This window comes from Brassica rapa, chromosome A10, assembly GCF_000309985.2.
Source record: "Brassica rapa cultivar Chiifu-401-42 chromosome A10, CAAS_Brap_v3.01, whole genome shotgun sequence".
Taxonomy (NCBI): domain Eukaryota; kingdom Viridiplantae; phylum Streptophyta; class Magnoliopsida; order Brassicales; family Brassicaceae; genus Brassica; species Brassica rapa.
In genome coordinates this window covers 17,593,290-17,615,877 of record NC_024804.2, presented here as the reverse complement: position 1 = coordinate 17,615,877, position 22,588 = coordinate 17,593,290, and the positions used below count along the sequence as shown (strand labels likewise).

The following is a 22,588-nucleotide window of genomic DNA, read 5'->3' as shown; positions in this document are numbered from 1 at the left end:
GCTAAGCGCAGTTCTTTGAATCAAACGTTGCTAATATATGTGAAAAGGCGTCGTGATCTTTAAAAGACGTGCGACTGTGAATTGCTGAACAAGAAAATGAAACACTTGGTAAAGATTTGATGCCTAGTGGCAGAGACTATGCAACCGTTCACATAATTCAATGCTTCCAAAATCTCAATTAAGCCATTAATTATTGATTTACATTTGGCTCGTTTGTGACTTTCTCCTCTCAATCGTTTTATTTACGTACACTATACATAACATAAGAATATGTATATAATAATCAACTAATTAATAGGTTAACTAACTTACTATGCCAGGCACACAAATTCTATTTAACGAGATAATGTGTATCATATCAAATTTAATTTTAAATATATACTTTCAGATTCTCAGAAATAATAATAAACAGCTTACCATAAAACGCGGGTAATCAATTAAATCATAAATGTTGGAAACGGACCAATCTTCCTTCCATCCAACTCATCAACCGTTACTCACCGAACCCTCCCAGAAGCACCGTATCTTCAACCGTCCAAAGCTTTGACTTATCCCCATCAAACACATCAACCCATATCTCGTTACCCCAACAACCAATACAACACAGCCACGTAGCTTCCTCCCACGATCCCGCGCCGCACCCGATTAATAAAAACTTTGTCGTCTACCGATGCATTGAAATATTCACCACTATAAATGGGAGTCCCACCATTTGTCCTGAATTTTTCTGACATTAAACTCTGTACACACGCTTTCTCCTTCTCCGTCCATCTTCCCATTTTTATTTCTCCGATTATTTGTAATTTTTTTAATTTAATTTAACCGGAGATGGCGTCAACGTCGGCTGAGATCGAGCAATTGACTTCCGGCGCGAGCAATCGGATCATCCCCATACTGAAAACGCTTCGCAAGTGCTTCATCTTCGTCCTCTCCCTCTTCCTTTCTCTCCTCCTCCTTCTCCGTCCCCGCCGCCGCGTTTTGCCTCTTCCGTCGCCGGAGGAGGAGGCGGGTCCCGCTGCTCCGTCGAGGCGATGGAGGAGGAAGATGGCGTGGAAGCTGGAGGAGGAAGACACGGCTAGGCGCCGTTCGTTGGCGGAAGGCGTTGAGATCGGCGAAATCGATTCTCGTTGGAGTAGTTTCTTGTTCTATGGACGACGTGGTAACGCTCTGTTCTCTCGGTCGTGGCTGCCTCTTTCCGGCGAGCTTAGGTATGAGCCTTTCGAGCCCCTTGCATGCTTTGCTTGCACGTTTATGTTTCAAAACTCACCTTGGGATCTTGAATTTTTGTATGTTTATGTTTCAGGGGGATTTTGATTATTATCCATGGATTGAATGAACACAGGTAAAAATGAAATTCAATTATCTTTGTTTCAGACACATGTTTTGTTCTTTGTCTGTATGTAATTGGGTTAATCTCTCGTTTTGTTTCCAGTGGGAGATATTCTCAATTCGCTAAGCAGCTAAACACGAGTAACTTTGGTGTATACGCTATGGATTGGATTGGTATGAACACGAGCTTGTCTTGTTCTTTTTTTTTTTAGTTTATATCTTTGTTCTGAAGCTGTGAGTCTGAACAGGTTTTGGTCTCATAACGTTGTAATTAGGTCACGGTGGGAGTGATGGTTTACATGGCTACGTTCCTTCTCTTGATTACGTTGTTTCTGACACTGTAAGTTCAGTTGTTTTTGCTTTTTGGAGATGAAAACTAGAGAAATGTTCAGGTGCTGTTGTGTTGATGATTTGGATTATATAGGTAGCTTTCTTGGAGAAGATTAGGTCTGAGAATCCGGGCGTGCCGTGTTTCCTCTTTGGTCACTCTACTGGTGGAGCTGTGGTCTTGAAGGTACCTAAACTTTGTACCTTTAAAGCTCTCTCTACATTATGGTTACAGTGTCTTGATTTGTTGTCTACCTTGCCTTATAGGCGGCTTTATCTCCCTCTATTGAAGATATGTTAGCTGGTATTGTCCTAACATCGCCTGCACTTCGTGTCAAACCTGCTCATCCTATTGTCGGGGTAAGTCAAGTTAGATGTTTCTTTCATTCTCGGTTGGAAAATATAGTAAGTGATCATTAAGTGATATGTGTCTTTGTAGGCGATAGCTCCAATCTTCTCGTTGGTGGCTCCAAGGTTCCAATTCAAAGGAGCAAACAAGAGAGGCATTCCGGTCTCAAGAGACCCTGAAGCTCTCTTAGCCAAGTACTCTGACCCGTTAGTCTACACCGGTCCAATAAGAGTCCGAACAGGCCATGAGATTCTCCGCATAACAGCTTACTTGACCCGCAACTTCAAATCCATTACAGTGCCGTTCTTTGTTCTCCACGGCACAGAGGACAAAGTAACTGATCCACTGGCGTCACAAGACTTGTATAACCAGGCCCCATCGGTGTTTAAAGACATCAAACTCTATGAAGGTTTCTTACACGACCTTCTCTTTGAACCTGAGCGTGAGGAAGTTGGTCGCGATATCATAGGTTGGATGATGAAGCGGCTCGATGATGTTAATGGATCAGCCGCTGGCCTTTGGTGAAAGATCAGAGGAGACATCAGATATGTCTTCTTGTTGTTTAGATAGTTGTGATACAAATGGTGTGATTGTAAAATCAGAACCAAAGTGTAGGAGATACATATATTATCTATGAATTGTTTCATTTTGTTTGTTTGCTTATTATTCGGGTCCCCTTATTATTCAGTAGCCAATTCTTGGTAGGAGGAGTTTGGGCAACGAAGTTTCTTCTGTTTCTAAAAAGTCTAGTCTGTAGTTACTAGTTAGGATCTTTTGGGCTCAGTCTGAACAGTATTTTCATCCATTGGGCCTATTGGTTATGAATATGTAAAATTGAGGTTTCTTACGTAGTTTGTTATGTAAAGTAAAATTTCTATAAATTAATATTTGATAAATTAATAAACACGCTAAATTAATGTACACACTACATTTATAAAAAAAATCAGTTATTTGGATTAGTTTAAAATATAACTCAATCGATAAAATAATAAAATAATATTTGTTTAAAAAATCTTATGTAAATATATAATCCTACTAAAATATTGTATTATTTGCATATTCACAATGAATTTTATCTCTATTTTTCTTAACATTTTAATATAGTTTGATAATTTAGTAAAATTATATCTAACACTGCATTTAAAGTTTATAAAACAATATTTCGTATACACAAATTGTATAATAAAAAAATAAAAGTCAAATTTCAAAAAATTAAACTAATGTATATACGATAATATTAACTATTTTCTTAATTTACAATAAATATTATAAAAACATAAAATTATAGAAAAAACATTTTATAAATTAATAAGTCTATAGATTAATAAAATTTCATAGTTTCAATATTATTAATTTATGGGAATTTTACTCTATCTCTATCCTCCACAAGGATTAAAACTTTTAATTAGATTGTTTCTTCAACTATTTTATTTAAATAAATGTAAAATTTTAATTGTGTTTCAAAAAATGTTATAATAAAGTATAGAAAATAATAGAAGTACAATAAGATGTAAAGCTAAATTTATAGAATATTACAATAAAATCTGAAGAAAATTCTTCTGAACCATTGTGTTGTTCATTATGCTACCTCTTGGTTATCACCTTTTTGAGGAAATTTCAAATTATTCTTCATAGTTTTCTTTGTTGTATAATATTTATCTAATGCTACAGAAGATCTATATGTATTTTTTTAAAAAAGAATCCAATTTATTGATTCTCTCAAAAAAAAATTAGTTAGTGAAACTATCAGTTTTTAACGATTTTTAAAAACATTGTAATAGAACAAAGAAATTGCATCTACCGTAAATAATCACCAATAAACATGTTAAACTGCAATTTTTGAAAACGTTAAATATCTTTATGGCCACACCACTTTTATACCTATGACAATAACACATCATATTGTTTCCAAAGCAAAACAATTAAAATGAATTTCTTACCACTTAATTCTAAAGTTAACACAATTAGATTGAATTTATTGTCATCGATCACAGTCACAGAATCTATATTGGATATTGTAATAGCGGATTGAAAAGAGAAAATTTAACCGTCAACCCACCATAAATAAATTTTCTCGACAAGAGAGAAGTATAATAGATAGAAAAAGATCGAGAGACTGATAATAGTTTGATCCGACTAGAGTTTAATTGAAGATTTCTCCTTTTCGGTCTCCATTAACATTGCAAGGAGAAAGAACGTTTGTTAATTGGATTGTTATGAAAAGTGTATTAAAAATGAACTTGAATAACTAAACCAAAGTATATTTCAGAAATTAATGTAATTCCTATTAAAACAATCTATAGATTAATATATTTTACTAAAAGAGTGAATTGGTTTTTTTTTTTTAACACAAAAGAGTGAATTGGTTTAAAACCCAAAAAGAATGACGAAATTAACTAATTATCTATGATGTGACAAGTTATGTGTTTATCAACAAAAGCACCATGATGTATGATTTAAAGTATTGACTTAATTAGAGAAAAAATTATGTATACAAGATGCAAATTCACTTACTAAAAAGGTAAAATGCAATACATAAAAGTATATATTTTGATGTTGTTGCATGTCAAAATGTAACATACACATTAAACATATACTAGACTTCGCGGATATTGGTTTTTACATTCTTATACATTGATATTTGTTTTTCATAATTAGTGTTATACATTTTAGATGGATCAAAATATAATTAATTATATTCAAAAGACCTGAACCAAATCGAGTAATATGGTTATTATTGGTACAAGTAACTGAACCGTTTCAGATACATTTGTTATTTAGATATTTTTAAGTTCATATACATCAGAACTGAATTCATCCAGACCCAAAAGGATCCAACTCATACCCATACATAAATTTATAATATTCAAGCGGAGCCTAAAATAAAAGAAAAAATATATCCAAAAAACAACTCATACCTAAATGGATAACCAATTTCCATACCTAACTGATTTTACAAATTAGTAAAAATGACTCTTTCTATGTGTTTGGCTAAATTAAATGAAACATAACGAATTTTTTATTTAGTAAAATAGTTATATGCAGTGAAAAATTAAGTGACAATAAATGTAATATATTTTAATTATTTTTATTTAAATTATTATTTTATTCATAAAACATGTCTTTGAATTGTGTTTTGACTACATAATTTTCCACCAATTGAAACTATAAATAATTTTTTTTTAGTAAAACAAACTAAACCGAACGTTTAACCATAAGCAAAACCCAATTATTGTACATTTTTTATTTTATAATTGGCACAAAATTAATGTTGATTAACTAATAAATAAAAATCTGCACTCTTATTATGGTGATATGATGTATTTTTAAGATAATATAATTAATGAAATTGTTAAACTGAGTGAAATATAGAAAAAAACATTTATTGTAGTTATATTAATGAAATCTACACTATACTTTTTGATACTATTATTCATGTTTTCAAATTATACCAAAATGTACTTTAATTTTAATAATATAGATAGATGCATCTAAAACACATTACAAAAATAAATATGTATTTCCATTTATTATAAATAAGATCTCGATGGATTAATATTGTTTTATTTAAAAAGGTAAAATAAGATAAAATATTGAAAAACAAAAAATAAAAAATAAAAATTAAAAATTAAAAATTAAAAACTAAAAATTAAAAAATTAAAATGAAAAATGAAAAATAAAAAATAAATAAAAAATAAAAAATAAAAAAAAATAATAATTTTTATGTTTTCGAAATATACTTTTTCAAATTTGAACTTTTTTATAATTTTTTTTTGAACTTTTGAATTTGTTTTTTCAAATTTCTTTTTGAAAAACGAAAATTATGTTTGAAACTATATTTTCAAAATTTTTATATATTTTTTAAGTATTTATATATTTATTAGAATCATAAATTTCACATTCCAAAAAACCTTAAGTCTAGATTAATTAACTCTAAGGGTATAATTGTATTTTATCTTTCATTAAAAGTAACGGTAAAAGTGATTAGTGTAAACATAAAAAATGATACTATGAATGTGGTATATTCGACAATTTCCATCATTTTCTTCCTGCGGTTGCTGAGCCATAAAACTGCCGCCACCAGAGCGAGGAGGAATAACATAGCAATTATAGCTGCGAGAACCACTAATCTAACGGAGTAGATGATCTCAAAATTTAAAGGCATTTTGTAAAATGAAATAGTTTGGAATATAATGAATTGTTTATTCTCATAGCGCTTGGTATTTATACATAGTAATGACCCTAAGCTGATAAGGACTCAAAAGTAAATTATAATAACCTGGCAAACAGAAATTCCTGAAATTTCTTACAAGTTAAATTTATATTATTTTAAATACTACAATTATGTTGCTAGAATTATAATTGTTCTATAATCATCCAATAATTATTTTTAAATCATCCAAACTAAAATATATGTTAAATTTAAAACTTAAAATAGTTATATATATATTTTAACTAAGTTTCAATTATATTTTGAATATGATTTTACTTATTAAATTTATAAAAATTATTAAAATAACTAATTTGAATTATGAAAAATAATTAGTAATATAAAATTGTATGTTTAAAATGATTTTCTATTGTATTTTGAATACAATGTTATATCTTTTATTTATAAAGCTAAGGCTATGTAAATCTACAATTCGACATGCGTAGATTTCGCATATGAGTAATGTTTCCATGTTTACTGATTTGTTTGTTAGTTGCTTGTGTATGTAAGTAAATACTAGATCTTGATCCGCGCCTCCGCGCGGGTGTTGGATTTAACTTGCGTTCAATGTAAATTTATAAACCATTGATTTTATAAAATGTCAATTTATATTTTTATGTTTTGTAAAATATATTTAGAGTATAATATATTATATTATAATATAAATGTTTGATAATAATTTTTTATCTCTACGTAATATTATATTTATAATTTTATAACTTGATGCAATTTGATGTAATTATAATATTCATATATTAACCTATTGTTGTTTATTTATTTAAAAATGATTTAATTTTTACAGTAGATTTTTATGAATTATTATTAATTTTATGATATTTGGTTTTCTTGAAAATTGTATTGTAGCAGATTAATATATACTATATATTATAGTTTGTGTTTTTATTTCAACAAAAAGAAATAACAATTCATTGTAATTAATTAATTAAGTTTTTTTTATTTTAAGTGAAGTGGCAGATTTGTAAATAAAAAAGAAATGCAATGGCTAAATGTGTAAATAAAAAGAAATATTGAATCTGCTATCTGTGTTTCCAAACAATTCTCATTTAATTTGCTATCCAAGTTTCCAAACGACAGAATCTGTAAATAAGAAAGAAATACAGTGACTAAATATGTAAATAAAAAAAATTAATCTGCTATCATTGTTTCCAAACAACTTTCATTTAATTTACTATCTAAGTTTCCAAACAGTACCAAAAGGTACTTCACTTTTAATAATATAGATATTAAATTGCGTGTGTATATGACAAATATGTATATATTAATTATTATGGTAATGTTTGATGTTCTCTGCACTTTCCTTTTTCATTTTTTACTTTTCGTTTTCTTCTTATTTTTAGATTGAATTTGGTGGAAATCCATAAAGGATTGTTAAATTAGAAATCTAACTTTTTGGAATGCACAGTGTTGGTCGGGATAGGCAAAACTACATTTTCATCCTTTTGTTAATTTACTGGCTGTTTAGGCAACTAGAACTATAGATATGTATGTAGTTTTTTTAGAGGTGTATCCACCACCAAAAAAAATATTAATACCTTTTCCGGAACTTTTATTTTAGTTCATGAATATATTTGTCAAACTCGTTTTAGTCGTTTTCATAGTTTCCCTAGCTCAATCTAGGGAAATTGTAAGCAATGTGAAATCATCCAAGGTATGTGAAAAGAATAATTAGAAATATATATATCTATATATATATATACTAACACCCGTTCAAAAATTAAAACTGATACTATGTGAATTACTTTCGGTATTGATTCCAAATATATTTTTCATAGCTAAACGAGAAGATTATATACGACTGTGTGGACATATATAAACAACCTTCATTAAGCCATCCACTACTAAAAAACCATAAAATCCAGGTATTCATTCACATCAAGATATATTTTTCCACATATGTTCTTGAATTTTAAGCGGTACCTTTTTATTATTATTTTGGTATATACACTAATTATTACTTGTTTAGTTGACTTAAAAATGATGACTGACTATGTGAGTACAATCAATCCAATATTTTTTTGCTAACAATCCTTTTTATTTATAGGTTTGGTTTTATTTTACCCTACTCTCTTAAATTTACATTTATAAAGTAATTAAATAAAAAATGATATTAATCGTCAAACACGTTTATTATAGCTTTATTGAATTTTAACTTTTTCAAATGGGATGTTTAAAAAATTTAATCAACAAACTAAATTATATTAATTTAAGTTTTTTTCAAGCAATATTGAATTGTTTGTTGTTTGGGAAAGTATACGGCAATATATAACACTACTTAATTTTCGCCTGATGCTATCATGTAATTTTATAATTTGGAGTAGATGGAGCCATCTTTTTCAAACTTAAAACCTAAAAAGCAAGTGAAGAATAAAACTGAAAACAGAATAAGAGTTGAGTGTCCAAATGGAACAGTACCTATATTGAAAAATACAAAAAAATATGTCGCAAATGCTCAATATTGGGCTGAGAGACACTTCAACCCGCTCACAGACGAAAGCCCTGGTAAACATGTAAGTCTTATGAATTATTTGAGCTATAAATGGAAATCTAGGGATAAAGTAAATGTGTTATTAATAATATTGATTTATTCTTTAAGTGTTTCCACCTTATCAAAAAATAATTTTTACACTTTATGCATATTCCTTATATATTGATTGAGAAACATTACAACATTGTTTTGTAGTCACGTGTCACTATGAAAATGAGAAATATGTTAGTTTATCATAACTTATATTATATTTTTTATTAAATTAACTATTAGATTGATAAATAGTGTACAAAAAAATTTTCTCGCACTTTCGTTAAATAAAAACTATAGAATTGCCTAATATGATTAACCTATATATGACAATCAATGATTATGAATATTAAATATTTTATAATAATTTTTGTTTCTTAGCTCTTTTTTGTTTAATTTTACATTCTTAAAAAATATTAAACAACCACATTAATCATATAATAAAAAAAATTAAACAAGATATAACTAGTATATATACAACAAAATTAATTATTTTCTTATTTTATAAAAGAAAGTATTCTAAAAACATAATTTATATAAAATGTGAATTTGAAAACATATAATTCTAAATATTTTTTTCTTATTTTTTTTATTTTTTCCTTTTATTTTTCTTTTATATATCTATAAAACAAGAGTTAAAAAGTATTTTGCCTCTATAATAATACCTATTTAATAGTTTTCTTTTGGTCATTTTTCTTTGAAGCTCTTTTAGTAACAAAGACTTATAATAGACTACCAGATGGTTCTGCTTAATCTTAAGCAAACCCAATCGATATTCGAAATAAATAGTGTTTAAAAAAGTTATAATAGTGTTTTGAAAAGTTATAATTAAGTAAATAAATAATAGAAATACAATAAAATGCAAGCTAAAATTAGAAAATATTACAATAAAACTTGGAGCTGGATCACCCTCGAGAGGAGGAAGATAACCGAAAGCAAAGAGGTAGCATACGTGACCCGTCTTCTGTTTCTTCCGCAAATAGCCGAACATCACCGCTCCAGCCACGATTGCCAAACCGAAAAACAGTACTGCAATTACAGCAACAACAACCAAATTTGCTGACTTAATAAGCTGGAAATTGGAATCAAAAACCATTTTTAGAAATGTGATAATCAATTTTGTCAAAAAAAAAATGTGATAATCAATTTGCTGCCTTCGATTTCGATTTCTATATATTCTTAGAGCCTCTATATATATAGTGACTAAGTAAATGTGTGTCCTTTAAGTTATATATTATAAGAATGTATTAATTGTATAAATTTTGAAGTTATACATTCGGACATTGAAATAATCAAACAGAAAATCATGTATAAAATATTTTTTTTTAAAAATCTACTGTTTACATATAATACATTTTTAAAATTTATTTATACTTTTTAGAATGTATAACTAAATTTAAAGTTTAAATATAACTTTGAAATAATCAAACAGAAAATCATATCATAAAATATTTTTTAAAAAGTTCTACTGTTTACATATAATATATTTTTAAATTTTATTTTTATATTATAGAAATGATATTTGTCGGGACTATTTGTTTGATAATATAACTCGTATCCTTTCTTCTTGTTCTTTTTTTACTTAGGAATGATTTTTTCAACTTACAGCTTTATGTCAGAGTGCAGATGTTCTATTAGAGCATGGATTAACACATGCTAAGAAAATACTACATCTCCACTAACCTTTATTATACTTTATTGTAATAGATTCTTAGAAGTTTCTCTTTCACTTCTTAAGTTGATATATATATATATATATATATATATATATATATATATTATTTTAATTTTTTTGATTAAAAATGCTACGGTTATGGAAATCTACAAGAACTTGGTATTGTTGCAGGTCTTCAAGACCGTGTTGCTCAAGTCTATGGTGGTGGTCTTGTTCACATGGTTAGATGATCTTCCCAACTCTGTTAATATAACCCCTATATTCCAACAGTTCATCTATTTCCCACATGTTTTGATCTACTTTGCTCTGCAGGATTTTAGTAAAGACCATATGGATAGAGTTGGCTATGAGATTTATACTATAATGGATATCAATCTTCTTACTCCTCTGCATCTCATCTATGCTGAGAATTCTAGTGACTCTGGGAAGGTTAGAGATAGAGCTATTTAAGACGGTTTTACTTACAGTCTCTGCTTCTGAATTTACTACTATCTTTTTGAACGTTGCTTATATTTATTGACAGGTTCATAGCACGGTTCGTAGAAAGTGGTTAGATGGTGATGAGTTTATTATATCATCAATGGCAGAAATCGCAAAATTAGCAGAAGATGGTCGAACTGCATTACTAAAAAGAGATTACACCAAAGAACTCATGAACCGTAACTTCGACCTTCGAAGGTAACCGATCAACCGAGAAAAAGACCCAACACACAGTTCAAAAACTAAACTAAACCTAACTCGATTTATCATGATTTTTTCATGCAGGAGTATGTTTGGAGATGAATGTTTGGGAGCTATGAACATAGAAATGGTGGAAGTGGCAGTGTGGCACGTAAGGTCGGCGCAGCTGCAAAGTTCACGGGAAGCGGAGGAGCTGTGGTTGCTTTCTGCCCCGATGAGCCATCTCAGATCAAACTTCTCGAAGAAGAATGTAAGAAAGCTGGATTCGTTGTTGAGCCAGTAAAGCTTGTGCCTACGCGTCTCAACAATTCTGATCTTAAGACTTTATCAAAGCCCTGAGTTCATTATTACAGCAGCAGAGATCTTAGGCTAAGAAAACACAACTTGGTTGTCTTGGATCCTGAGATCAGTGTCTGAACTTGAGCTTAGTCCATGTCATAAAAGTTACTCTTCTTTTTTTTTTTTTTGAATGAAAAAAAAAGTTACTCTTCTCTTGGTTGTGTATTCTGTTGACAGAAAAAATGACTAATATTTTCTTAAAAACTTTTATTGAAAGCCTTTAGTTCAAAAAAAAAGAAACTTTCACAATTACTTTCTGAAAAAAATATTAACAGTATGCTTATAAATATTTTAATCAACGAGTAATCTAAAAGAATAGCTTCAAATGAAAATATGAATGGAAACACACTGATGTAAAAAGATTATTTTCTTGAATTAATTTAACAATCAAATAAAAAAAATACTTAATCTCTGGTTGTAAAGATTAAAAGATCTCAAATGATATTCGAAGTTTCATATTAGATTCAGAGTTACTTCACACACAAGTCTAGTTAACTTAACGGTCACGGAACCATCGATTGGGACGGTAAAAAGTGATAGTCTAGGTTTAATGAGGGTTTTACCATGTGAGATGGTGTTTGCTTCTCTCTCTCTCTCTCTCTCTGCATCATCTCCCGTGAGTTTTATGTTTTACTTTGAACGATTCTCTGTCTGGTGGCTGGAGAAACTGATGGAGGATTTTCTTTTGGTTTCTGTTGGTCTGAGAAATAACACAAGTCTCTTTGACATTTTGATTAGAAAAAAAAACTCCAAAGTGTTGCGTTTTTACTAGAGATATCTCTCTCTCGAGTAGTCAATGCTGTCTGTCAACATGATACCAATACAAATAACAACGCTCTGCTCTGCATCATCAAGTGGAGAGAGAGTAAATTAACTTTCTTGTTTGGAACAACAACAAGAGCGAATTAAATTGATGGTCAACCATATTCCTAGCTAGCTTCAGTCAGACAAGACAGTGGCGGGACTCTCTGATCGGATCTCCCAGGTGGTAGCTAAGCCAGGTAATTATCTTTCTCTTTACTTCTTCTCTCCAGGACATAAACAGAAACAAACTGAGTTCTTCTCATTTTTTTGCAACTCTTCAATCCATTAATGATCATGTCTAGTTAACTCATCCCACAGGTTGTTTTCTTGATCCTTGTTAGGTTCGCTTTTGGTGAATCTTTTCTGTCTGTCTTCTGGTTTATTAAACGACACACATCGCAAGACATCTTCTTGGCAAACCTCTTGTTTCTTCATGCTGTCATGTGGACAAGTTCTTGGAAGTGGACCAGCCATTCTTTAATCCTCTGTTTTTTTTTTATTCTCTCCAAGCATAACTTTGTAGGAACAGCTGATCACCAGAGACCTTAATCAAGTCTTTTGATTTGGCAATTCGTTTATGAAGAAACAGTTTTTGGTTGACCAATTATCTTTCTCTAGGCTGGCCATGATGGAACTAACTATCCATGTTTTCCTTCAACTTGGTAAGAGAACTATCAAAGCATTTTCCACACTTAGACAACTCGATATTTCCCTGCTTCCAAATTGTGAAGATCTCACTTGAATATCCAAATTCATATTCCCAATCAATCATATCACCTTTTGTGAAACCAACTGCTTCATAGAATTAAATGACAAACTACACTCAGTTTCTATTAGAATGCATTAAACATCACGATGTTAAAAATATCACGAAACGACACGCAGTTCCTACTAATACATAGAAACAACATGATGTCAAAAAAAAAAAATAGTTTGGTTCTTCCTAGATCAACATTTTTTAAAATGTTCAAAACTTATAAATACAATTGGTTCTAAAATTGGTTCGAACATGAACCGGTCACGTAGCCGAATTGGATCTCAAGATTATTAAACTGATAAAAACCACTTAACCTATCAAAAATCTATAAACCATCCATTTAAACATAAAACTAGTTTATATTTATAATATTTTATGTTTGAAATTCATTTATACTTTAATTATGTATCATATTTACTAACATTATTTTTAGATTTATGTTTAAGTCATATTGAACCGTGACTTAAATATTATCTGGTTCAGTTTTCGGTCCGGTTTTAAAAACGCTGATTTAGTCTAAAATAATACGGTGGCGAGTTCAAAACCAGTTTGTTTCCTTACAAACTGGCTATCCTAAGAACAAATAGGACCAAAGCATTGAAATTTTTTTCTGATGAGATACTGGAGAAATATTTCACTGACTTTGATGAGATCTTAGACGAAAAATATGAAAAAACGTATTAATAGGTAACAGTATAATACTTTGATCTGACTAGAGTTTAATTGAAGATTTCTCCTTTTCGATGGCCATTAACATTGCAAGGAGAAAGAACGCTTTTAATTGGATTGTTATGGAAAGTGTATTAAAAATGAACTTAAATAACTAAACCAAAGTATATTTCAGAAATTAATGTGTACACTAAAATTCCTATTAAAACAATATATAGATTTATACTTCTTTTATTTCACAATGTAAATAGTTTAGACTAAAAGCACTAATATTAAAAGGTTATTATTTTTAAAAAATTAATACTTAATTAATAAGTTTAACCAATTATAAAAAAAAGTTGACATTATTAGATTGGCTAGACTATATCTAATAAATGTAAAAATTACTTAAATATATAAAAACTAAAAAAAAAAGAATTCCTAAAACTACTTACAATAAGAAACATAAAGACTATGGTGATGATTGGTTCGACTGTGGCTTAAAAAATTTAGTTGTAGTTGTTTAGCTGTAGATAAATTGTTTGTAGTTGTAAAGTTGTTACTGTAGACTTTTTCTGCAGAGACTTTTGCTGTAGTTAAATTTGTTGTAGCTATAAGTTATAGGCTGTAGATATTTTAAAATAAAATATATGAAATATGTGTTGTATATATAAAATTATTATTTTATATGAATTAAAATAATTTATATTAATATTCTTTTTATAAATTATCAAAATTTATTGTAATTTAAAAAGTAATATGTAAATAATATTTATATTATTTAAATATCTTAATAATTAAAAAACACTCAAATTCAAAATTAAAATATTTATAAATGTTTTTATTATGATTATATATAATTTATTTGATATTATAGATATTTTTGTTTACATTTTACAGATTCTACAGCCTATAAAAATATGATGTAGCATTTTGCCTAAAATACATAATAAAAATTTTTGCTTTATTTTTTTTGTTGTAGCTTTAAAAATAAAGCTAAAACATGATTGGTAAAATTAAATAAAAACTTGATGTAGACTTTAATTTTTCAATGTAAAGCTAAAGCATGATTGGTAAAATTTAGTGATTTAAAAATAAATAAAGCTTTGCTCAAAAAAAATAAAAATAAATAAAGCTAAAGTAGAGAGATAAAGCCCAACCAATCACCCCCTATATTTTACTAAAGTAGAGAGATTGGGTTTACCTCTGACGACTCAAGCAATGAGAAGACACGACTTCTTACCGCTGCTAGAAAGGATCCGAACTCGCATCTGTTCCTGGACCAGCCGGTTCCTCTCCTATGCCGGTAGATTACAGCTAATAAAGTCTGTACTGATGAGTATTATAAACTTTTGGGCTGCTGCATTTAGATTGCCAAAGTCAATGTACCAAAGAGATAGAACAGCTCTGCTCTGCGTTTCTTTGGTCAGGTCCAGACCTTAAGTCTACAGGTGCAAAGGTGGCGTGGCATGATATTTGTAAGCCGGTAAAAGAAGGAGGATTAGGCATCAGAGCGTTGAAGGAAGTAAATAAGGTTCAGGGGTTGAAGCTAATATGGAGATTGGTTGCGGGAGATTCCCTTTGGAGTAAATGGATCAGATCAAATCTTCTGCGTAAGAAGAGTTTCTGGGAAGTTAGTGTTAAGACACAAGCGGGTTCTTGGATTTGGAAAAAAATGCTAAAGCTGAGAGAAGTGGCAAGGACGTTTCACATGAAAGCTGTTGGCAATGGTCGCCACACTTCTTTCTGGTACGATAAATGGTCCAGCTTGGGTGTTATGTCGGAGATGCTAGGGGAAAGAGGTGTTATTGCAATGGGTATCAGGAGAGAAGCCACAGTAGCGGAAGCTTTGCGGCGGAGGAGGACAAGGCATAGAAGAGAGATTCTAAAACAGATAGATATGGAGCTGAGTCATATCGCAGCAAAACAAGAAGTGGAGGGTGTTGGTGCAAATGATGTTGACATGTGGAGATGGAACTCCGGCTACAAACCGAGATTTTCAACTAAAGAAACATGGAGGATGACAAGAGTCAGTGCTACTCAGTGTGACTGGGGTGGTAGTATATGGTTCTCTCAAGCCACGCCGAAGTTTGCGTTTATGGCCTGGCTGGCCATCAGAGGCAGATTAGCTACAATGGACCGGGTTGCTGTATGGAGTCAAGGGGTAGACACCACTTGTGTTCTATGCAAAAGGGCTTTAGAGTCTCGCAATCATCTCTTCTTTGAGTGCTCGTTTTCCACGCAGATTTGGGAATCACTCATGAAGGGGATTTTGCGCAACTCCTACTCAGGCAAGTGGGAGGAGCTGGTCAGTCTACTAGCCACATCGCCCATGGAAAAGAAGAAACAGTTTTGTTTCAGGTACACTCTTCAAGCTACTGTCTACATGCTGTGGAGAGAGAGAAACAGAAGACGGCATGGTGAACAGCCTATGCCTGCTACTGTCTTGACAAAACACATCGACAAAGCCATCAGAAACAAACTCAGCTTGGTACAGTCGAAGGGAATTGGAGGGCTTGAAGTAGTTTTGCAATACTGGTTTGGTACTAGGATGTAAATACAGATTTGAGGTAGAAGTTTTGGTTCTCTAGTAAAGAAAGTGTAAAGAAATAGGAGTAGTCTTCTTTTCATATAAAGTCTCACTTGATGTAAAAAGGCTTTTTGATGAATAAAATTTAGCATTCATTCAAAAAAAAAAAAAAAAAAAAAGGAAAGGTAAAGTGCAATACAGAAAAGTATATGTCGATGTTGTTGCGTGTCAACAATGTAACATACACATTAAACAAACCACATTAAACAAATAATTATGTATTTCATTTTATTATAAATAGGATCTCGATGGATTGATATTGTTTTATTAAAAGGTAATAAAAAGATAAAATATTTATCTAAGTATATAAAAATAAACACAATAAAAGTTTTGAAAATTATAATAAGTAGGAAAAAACAAATTAAGAAAACTTAAGTGTGTGTGATTTGTATCTTTTGATATCCAAGTGAACCAATGTGTAATAAATACCTTGATGGACCCATATGGAAAATAGTAATCTGAAAACAAGGATGGAACATAGATTTATCATCCTTAACTATTATAAAAATACCTAAACATTTGGGGGTGTATCCACCACCAAAAAAAATATTAAAACCTTTTCCGGAAATTTTATTTTAGTTCATGAATATCTTTGTCAAACTCGTTTTAGTCGTTTTCATAGTTTCCCTAGCTCAATCTAGAGAAATTGTAAGAAATGTAAAATCATACAAGGTAGATAAAAAGAATAATAAGAAATATATTAACACCCATTCAAAATTTAAAACTGATACTATGTAAATTACTTTCTGTATTGATTCCAAATATTTTCTTACAGCTAAACGAGAAGATTCTATACGACTGTGTGGATATATATAAACAACCTTCATTAAGTCATCCACTACTAAAAAACCATAAAATCCAGGTATCATTCATCAAGATATTTTTTTCCATAGATGTTCTTGAATCTTAAACGGTACATTTTTAATTTATTATTTTGGTATATACACTAATTATTACTTGTTTAGTTGACTTAAAAATGATGACTGACTGTGTGAGTACAATCAATCCAACAGTTTTTGCTAACAATCCTTTTTGTTTTAGGTTTGGTTTTCTTTTACCTTACTCTCTTAAATTTACATTTATAAAGTAATTAAATACAAAAACGAAATTAATCGTCAACCACGTTTATTATAGTTTTATTGAATTTTAACTTTTTCAAATGGGATGTTTAGAAAATTGAATCAACAAACCTTCTTTTTTTTTTGTAAGCAATTGAATCAACAAACTAAATATATTAATTTAAGTTTTGTCAAGCAATATTGAATTGTTGTTTGGGAAAGTATAAGGCAATATATAACACTACTTAAATCTCGCCTAATGCTATCGTGTAATTTTATAATTTGGAGTAGATGGAGCCATCTTTTTCAAGCTTAAAACCTAAAAAGCAAGTGAAGAATAAAATTGAAAACAGAATAAGAGTTGAGTGTCCAAATGGAACAGTACCTATATTGAAAAATACAAAAGAATATGTCACAAATGCTCAATATTGGGCTGAGAGACACTTCAACCCGCTCACAGACGAAAGCCATGGGAAACATGTAAGTCTTATGGATTATTTGAGTTATAAATATGTATCTTACAAACGTGTATGATTTGAGTACGGTAATTTGAAGATTGCTGGAGTTAGAGAACAAGGTCAAGGTCCCTACCATGGTGTGGCAGCTTGGATGACTGTGCATGATTTGAACATTAGTAGAGACCAAGCTTCATATGCTAACATATATGCTGGCAGTGTATTAAACAACAAAACTAATTTTATCCAAACCGGCTGGATGGTAAATTTTAATTTAATTACATTTTTATTTTAATTATATATATATACATATATTTATTTATATTTGAGTAATAGGTAAATCCAAGTTTATTTGGTGATGGACAAACGTGGCGTTATGGGTTTTGGAAGGTACATAATTAACATATAAAATACTCTCTGTTAATTTCTTAACAAAAAAACTACAAACTAAATTATAAACCATGGTTAAGAGTGTTACTAAAAATTCCATGTTTAATAAAGAAAAAGGTATTAAGGTATAGGTTTTCACATACATTGCAACAGTATTTAAGTGACTATTATGTCTTCTGTATATACTTAAATTGAAATTTATTAATAGTCATCTCCTGTTTTAAAATTTATTATATTAAAATGCTAAATGGTATTTAAAAATGAGAACTAAAACGATATGATTTGTTTCTGGTTTTTTTAATATTAAAAAATGACTGTGTTTACACATGGTTTTACCTTTTATGAATATTATTCATCTAGTTTGGCTAAACAAACCATGGGTAAATAAATTTATTCAGACATTTCTTAATACCGAATTAGTTATTCTTTCAATATGTATTTAGATTTTTGTACTTTAGATGTATACTAGTTTCAATTATTATCTAAATTATACTAATATATTAAAACTAAATATTGATAGGGTGCCGATGGAGCTGGATGTTATAATACAATATGCCCTGGTTTTATTCAAGTGTCAAAAACTGACCTTTTATCTGGCCCTATTCCTCATCCCAGAAAAGGAGATAGAGCTGTTTTTCCTAGCATTGTACAGGTGTTATTCATATTTTTCTAGTAACATTTTCTTTGGAGTATTACAAACCGTTTACAGTGTTCTATTTTCTAATGAGAATTTGTACTCCCTACACACAATATTTACCTTATTTGCACTTCATACTCTATTTTCCCTTAATTTGATTCCCCTCATCATTACCATTTTTCCTCATTCTATAGTATCCCATTTCTTTTAGTATATTGAGCTAATTTGCTATTTTCTAATTAAGGATGAAGTGTCAGGACATTGGTGGACAGCACATGTGCGAAACTTTAAGAAAGATATAGCTATTGGTTATTGGCCAAAAGAACTATTTGATGTAATAGGTCATAGTGTGAACATGGTTGGAGTTACGGGAGCAGTCCAAGCTTCTCCTTCGGGTATAAGCCCACCAATGGGTAATGGTCATCTACCATCTAAAAATGAAGATGAATCAGCGCGCGTTAGACACCTCGTAATTGTAAACTCTAAATTTAAAGGCAAAGAGCTTGACATAAGTAATTTAGATAAGTTATTAGACAGCAACAAATGTTACGGATTAAGAGATGGAAAGAAAAGATTTTTCCTCGTAGAATCTAATTTGTTCACATATGGTGGACCTGGAGGAAAATCTTGTTGAATGTGATATTATAAAATAATATAATCGGTTATTAAAATACATAATTTAGATCTCATGTTTAATAATATTTATTATGTATATTGTAAATCTTTTTTTTCTTGCCATATGTGATCTATTATTTAATGTGGTGTCTAAATAAATAGTGTATAGTTTTATTGCATTAGGTACTTAATCAGTTAGGGTATTTTGCACCATGTGCACATTTATTAGTTTTAAAATCTAAATAATTTATAAAATACTGTATGCAATTTCGATGTAGTTTAATATGAAAAAGCTGATCAAACTATACAAATGTATATAGTTGAAAAGGGCATATAATATAATGATTTGTAGATTATTATTTTTTATGAAAGGTTCAATCACTTATAATAAGTGATTTGATTGTCTAAAGATTTTATGCTTCGGTCTAATAACATTATAAATTAACTATATAACCAAAGAAAATTTAACTATGACGAGTCACGTGAACGATTAAGTTGGATACTATACATACTGAACGGGATTTGAAAGAATAGTTTAAAAAATTCAGGAATATGATAAGACCATAAACAATGGTAGTGTTGAATCTTTATTTCAAAGGTTGAACTAGATTCTAACCCGCGCTAAAACGCGTAAATTGATTTGTAAATTTTTTTTTTTTTTTTTGTATATAATATGTGTATATAATTTTTATATATATTTTTCGTAATATATATATTTGAAATCTATATCCAATTTTAATGGTGTTGTAATTTGTGTTGTACATGTTGTTAGTTTGTATTGAATCTTGTTTCATTTTTGGTATAATAGTTTGACTTGGATCACTTTAAACTTACATTTTTTACTTTAAAATATTCTATATTTTTTACTCAAATTATTATATAATTTTAACAACTTTATACGGTGTACTTATAACTAATCATAATTAGTTTTGTTAAAATTATTAAACACATTTGGCCCATAAAATTTTAATGGCTGTATTTAAGATCAAAACTTTGTGCTATTTAATAGATTAGATGGATCAGGCCTTGTAACAAATTTAATTTAACAAATGATATTATCTAAACTAAAATGTGTAACAAACTTTTTTTATGGAAGATATATGGATATTACATGTAGATTTGATTAGGAGTTTTTGCAGAATTGACATACAATTTAAAGTCAAACACAAAACTAACCTCTTTTTTTTGGAATTTGGTTTTGTCCTATTCACCCCACAAGTTCATATAATTCACGAAAATGCTATCAATTTTTTTTTTCTTTTCGAAAATGACATTTTTACTCTCTCACCCTCATCATCTTCAAATAATTACAAGATTGTCATTGTCATCAATACTCCAACCACCATGAACAACTAATTTGAAGCTCTTAATGCTTCCAAAATTGAGTTACCCTTCTTCTTTTTTCATTCTTGTGAACTAAACACAACATATCTCTCACTTTCTCTCCACAATGAGCTAAAAAAACCAAGATTTTGATTCTACAATTTTTATGGTTCATAGAGTCATAGAAGCTAACGATTCTGGGTGGGTCACTTTCGTTTGAGATTCTGTGTGTTTGGAGAAGCCTTATGTGTATTAAGAAAGTTATCTCACCAATTTAATAATATATGTAATAGTTACTAAATTTTTAATTATTCAATATATATTTATTATTTCATAATATATAAAAACATATAATACCTAAAATAATTTATATATATAATACTCATTTCGCGTAAGGCGTAGATCTTAATCTATTACTAGTGTAAAACATCTAACAATATGAAACAGAAACCCAAGGAATAGTATAAAAGAATACGTTAAAAACTACACAGTTCACACAATATTATTTTACGCAAGTACATGGAGACAGAGCTGGTCCTATACATTTGGAGGCTACAATGAGAAGGAGCAAAGAAAACCAGACAATGGGTTTGGAGACCGATATAAAAGTAGACAAGGCTATCAATGTATTGGACCTTAAAGCTCAACGATACGAGTAAGAAGCAGAGCATCCAAGAGGCAATTCTCAGTAATAATTCGATGAGATCCTTGAAGAATCATCGACACGAGATAGTTGACAGTAGAGATTAGGCAACCCAAATGATCGAACAGCGTAATTTCCAAGGAAGATCTCATCAGACAGGCAAGGAGATGAATAATGTGAAGGTTGGAGTGGAGCAGTGCAATAGAACAACTCAAAGATCAGAAGATATCCATAGTTTGCATCAGGGCAGAAGACAGAGTTGGAATGTCATCCCTGAAGCTAGCAAAACGATTCCTCAATAGGCGGTTATACGATCCCATGCAACGTGCAGGCTTGATTGGCATAAAGCATCAGAGACTAGTTTCGTGGAATATGTCTGCATTGAATTTCCACCAACATCCCATACATACTCATCATCATGATCTGTGAATGTAAAATAGTAGATAGGAATGCCTGAAACGAAACCTGTTCATCAGTTCTTGCAGCAGGTTGGTTCCATCAACTGGTATGCCATTTTCAAAACGATCTCTCTCTTGAGAAAATAATATTCTTGGCAAACAACTCTGTCTCTATTTTCAAAACCTAAACCCTATTCTGAAATTCTATAAACCGAACGAAAGCATGAGTCCAATTCTGTGTAAAAGAGCTTCAGTGAAGCACATTCATTCCTTCTCTCCGCATTTACCATTGACACGTCGTTCTTTACTTCAACACAATTCCAGAGTTAGCGGGTTCCCAGCATCAGATTTTGGAATGGTGGACTTGACGAAAGTGATTTTGTTGGGGTGCATTGGCAGGTAGCTCTGGTTCCTTAATGTCATATACTGCTCCTGAATTTGATTGAGAAGAGAGTCTATATATGGCGCAAGACGAAAGCACACCATTGTCACTCCAGAGGAAGCGTGATGAGTATATGTATGGGATGATGAGTATGCAAACTTAAGTAAAAAATTAAGTAAAATATAAGTTTTATTTTTAGAAAAAGTTAATATTAAGAAAAGAAAAAAAAATACTTTCAACTAGATAGCAAAAAAAAACTTATCTTATGAAAATATAACTAAATATAAGAAAATGGGCAGAAAAAAATTTGAGAACTCAAATTTGAGTTGAGTGGGACAATATTTAAACCAAAAGATTTGATAACTTTAATTTATATACTTTTATTAAATAGATTAATCTTACTTAGCATATGACACGTGCAGTAGATTCCTCATTTTTCATA

General features: G+C 30.1%; 2 protein-coding genes and 1 pseudogene across 4 annotated transcripts; all 3 read left to right on the top strand.

Annotated features, from left to right (window-relative positions):
* The first annotated feature begins 371 nt into the window (after positions 1 to 371).
* LOC103846700 (monoacylglycerol lipase) lies at positions 372 to 2,685 on the top strand. The gene is made up of 7 exons (XM_009123676.3): positions 372 to 1,208; positions 1,304 to 1,342; positions 1,433 to 1,503; positions 1,605 to 1,669; positions 1,754 to 1,843; positions 1,924 to 2,016; positions 2,096 to 2,685. Exons 1-7 carry the CDS (start codon positions 829 to 831, stop codon positions 2,528 to 2,530), a joined length of 1,173 nt encoding a protein of 390 aa, XP_009121924.1. The 5' UTR covers positions 372 to 828; the 3' UTR covers positions 2,531 to 2,685.
* Positions 2,686 to 7,752: 5,067 nt separating this feature from the next.
* Positions 7,753 to 19,486, top strand: LOC103846699. 3 transcript variants are annotated; one of them, XM_033281895.1, is made up of 7 exons: positions 7,753 to 7,884; positions 17,021 to 17,107; positions 17,595 to 17,783; positions 17,859 to 18,020; positions 18,095 to 18,148; positions 18,669 to 18,800; positions 19,030 to 19,486. In XM_033281895.1, exons 1-7 carry the CDS (start codon positions 7,795 to 7,797, stop codon positions 19,417 to 19,419), a joined length of 1,104 nt encoding a protein of 367 aa, XP_033137786.1. In that variant the 5' UTR covers positions 7,753 to 7,794; the 3' UTR covers positions 19,420 to 19,486. The 3 variants fall into 3 exon arrangements, with proteins under 3 accessions (XP_033137786.1, XP_009121922.1, XP_009121923.1); XM_009123674.3 differs by lacking the exon at positions 7,753 to 7,884 and adding an exon at positions 16,768 to 16,917; XM_009123675.3 differs by lacking the exon at positions 7,753 to 7,884 and adding an exon at positions 16,784 to 16,893.
* On the top strand, positions 10,552 to 14,078 carry LOC103847544 (annotated as a pseudogene).
* Positions 19,487 to 22,588: the final 3,102 nt, after the last annotated feature.